The 3,172-nt window shown below is 40.5% G+C and overlaps 2 protein-coding genes across 3 annotated transcripts in view; one reads left to right on the top strand and one right to left on the bottom strand.

Moving 5' to 3' along the window:
• LOC101858516 overlaps positions 1–766 on the top strand; it is a 2,514-nt gene extending 1,748 nt beyond the window's left edge. Inside the window, exon 3 of the mRNA XM_005108524.3 lies at positions 35–766. Within this exon, the coding sequence (XP_005108581.1) occupies positions 35–398 (364 nt within the window). The 3' untranslated portion in view covers positions 399–766. The remainder of the gene's footprint in view (positions 1–34) is intronic.
• LOC101855751 overlaps positions 1–3,172 on the bottom strand; it is a 32,418-nt gene that overhangs the window by 28,634 nt on the left and 612 nt on the right. The window lies entirely within an intron of this gene.

The following is a 3,172-nucleotide window of genomic DNA, read 5'->3' as shown; positions in this document are numbered from 1 at the left end:
ATTTCGCCAAAGTTTTCAAGAGAGCTTGGGAAAGGCGGGGACATGATGGGGATGTTCTGGTAAGTGGGTTCAGGGCTTCTGGCATCTGCCCCTGGAACCCTGATCGCTTTGACAGGACTAAACTGGCACCTCACAGGCTGTTCCAGACAGTGCAGACAGTCGACTCTACAGTGACAGCCGAGACAAATGGACCAACAGTGACAGAACAGACGTACGAACCGACAATGGCAGAACTGACGAATGAACCGACAATGACACTACCGGTACAGACAAACGAACTGACGATGGCAGATGCAGAACATGAGAGCGAACCGACGATGACATTACAGACTGACGAACTGACAATAGAAAATGAGAACGAAACGACAGTGACTGAGGAGCCAATGGAGATGGAGTGAACCGAAATTAACCAGACTGAAACAACAACAGACACTGACGTTGGACCATCCGTAGCCTCCCATGACCATAACATAACTGTCCAGACTGCCTTTGACAGACTGCTACTTTTGACAGCCCGAGCAGGAAGCAGTGGCCTGGTACACTACCTGACCTGCTATGACCTTGACAAGACGACAGACGAGCCAGAGCAGCAGCTTTTTTCAAAGTTATATGGCCTTATACAGACCCAACTGGCGACTGGACTGACTGACACTAACAAAGACAAGACTGCCCACAGACCAACTTTTGACAGCCTTCCTCTTCCAGCTCGCTGGGGCAGGAATAAACGGACAGTCATTGACCCACCTAAGATGGTGTCCTCTGACGAGTTAAAAATTTTTAAAGAGAACTTAGAAAAAAAGAAGAGAGATGAAGAAGAAGAAAAAGAAAAGAAAAAGAAAGACAGAGAAGAAAAGCGATTGAAAAATCTAGAAGAAAAAGAAAAAAAGAAAAGAGAAAGAGAGGAAAAGAAAAAAGAACAACAAAAAAAGAAAAGAGAAGAACAAGAAAGAAAAGAAAAGGAAAAGGTAAAAAAGCAAAATGAGAGAAAAGAGAAGATGGCAAAGAAAGGCAGACGACCAGTCAACACTCAGGTAGACTCTGAAACTGAGACAGATGACCACATCAGTTTGCATGACACTGACGACGACAATGACATGGACAATATTTGTGCAGGATGTGGAAGTTTGAATGCGTGTGGCAGTAATGGAAATGATCTTTGGGTGTATTGTGAATGTGGCAGATGGTTTCATGTTGTGTGTGCGAAGGATGACAGTGTGCTTGAAAAGACAGAGGAGGAGTTGCAAAGTGTTTCATACTCTTGTTTTTTCTGTAAAGGTTCTTTGTAATTTAGTAATGCAGTACTGTGCCAAGTTTCTTGTTCGTGTTACATATTTTGTTATAATATTCATTCCTTTATCATGTATGAATGGTTACTTATTGCAATTGATGGAACATTTTGTTTCTCCATATTTTCAGTAGCATACATGATGTATTTGCTAGACCTGCATGTGAGCCTCAACCAGATTGTCTGAAAATTTTGCGCAACCCCCCCCCCCCCCCCCCAAGAAAAAAGCCTTTGTGGGTGTGTTAAGGAAGAGAACATCCGAGTAACGAGCGACCACCCCCCCCACACACTAAAGAGAGAGACCTTACCCTAACCCCCAAAAGAGCGCGCCCCGGGCGCTCTTTTATAAAGCCCAACACACGTCCTATAAGAAAAAAAAAAAAAATTATTTTTAAACCCCCACTCCCACCCACACACAAAGCGTATAGATATAGATCTAGCTCTTTGATCTATAATGTGTCTCATATACATAGCTATATAGTGTGACATATATATATATATATATATATATATATATATATATATATATATATATATATATATATATATATATATATATATATATATATATATATATATATATATATATATATATATATATATATATATATATATATATATATATATATATATATATATATATCTAGATCTAGAAATCTAGTAATCTAAATAAATCTAGATCTAGATCTTGTAGAACAAGTGAATAGGAATAGGCCTTGAACTAGAAATCCGCATCCGATTCCGAACAGAGGGACTCAGCTGAGTCTAGATTCTAGATCTAGATTTAGATCTAGATCTAGATTCTAGATCTTTACTAAATAAATAAACAATTCCCGCACCTGATGAAATGCTTATTTTTACCAATATAAAGATTACAGTACAACCTATGATAGGGTTTGACACAATAGAATTGGAATATGAATCCTCCATTGAGGTCTATAATGATCTATATAAATCTAGATCTAGATTCTATTAGAACAAGAGAGTCGGACTTGAATGAATCCACACGATCTGAACAATTGAATTAGTCAACAAACGAAATTCAAAATGGCCGCTCGAGCACGAAACTGAAAGTAGATAATTTAAGTTGTCCTTTTTCGTATTCGCATTTCTACTTAGGTTCCGACAATTATGTCGGAAACGCCGACGTCGGCAGTCGGCGGTGCGCGCGTCGGCGGTCGGCACGAAAACGAAAGTGCCGACGAAGCCGACGGGAGAAAAAGGGGTCGCTGGCAGTCGGCCAAGCCTCGCACTACGCACATTGACTGATACAGGCGGGCCTAGCGATAGCATCGGCCGGTTCGCGGGTCGGGTCGCGATTGTCGGATTTCAGACGATTGTCGGCAAACATGCAGGTCTAATTTGCTCACTCATTGACATTGCCTTTTTTGTTCTCTTCAACAAAAATAACTTCAGGCCTAGATCTAGTGGTCTGGTGAAAGCACACCTTCGACGCCTTCGTATTTTCCCCACTGTTTTTGTCTGTATATTGTTGTGTAGGTTTATTACTAATAGTTTACTTGTCCCTTGCTGAGGTTACAAATAGCCAGGACACTTATAAGGACAGTGGGCAATCATAACATCTTGAAGAATGCCTTTCTTTACACTGTCAATAGAGGCCTGCTTGCAAAGTATGATGCCAGTCATGAGGAGAGACATTTAATTTATTTTTGTCTTATCACACTCGAAATCAGGTCCAAATTAAAAAGCTGGCTATTTATTAGGTACCAAAACGGTTCTTTTGGTCACTGAAAGAAACATACATATAAAATGACAAAAACAGCATTTTCAAAACAAGATTACATGAGGTGTGGTTCATATGAGGACTGCAGGTGGTTCGTGTAAGGGCAGGTGGTTCATATGCGGGCACATCCTGGTGTCTTGAAG

Source organism: Aplysia californica, unplaced genomic scaffold, assembly GCF_000002075.1.
Source record: "Aplysia californica isolate F4 #8 unplaced genomic scaffold, AplCal3.0 scaffold00695, whole genome shotgun sequence".
Lineage (NCBI taxonomy): Eukaryota > Metazoa > Mollusca > Gastropoda > Aplysiida > Aplysiidae > Aplysia > Aplysia californica.
This window is presented reverse-complemented; position numbering and strand designations above follow the sequence as displayed.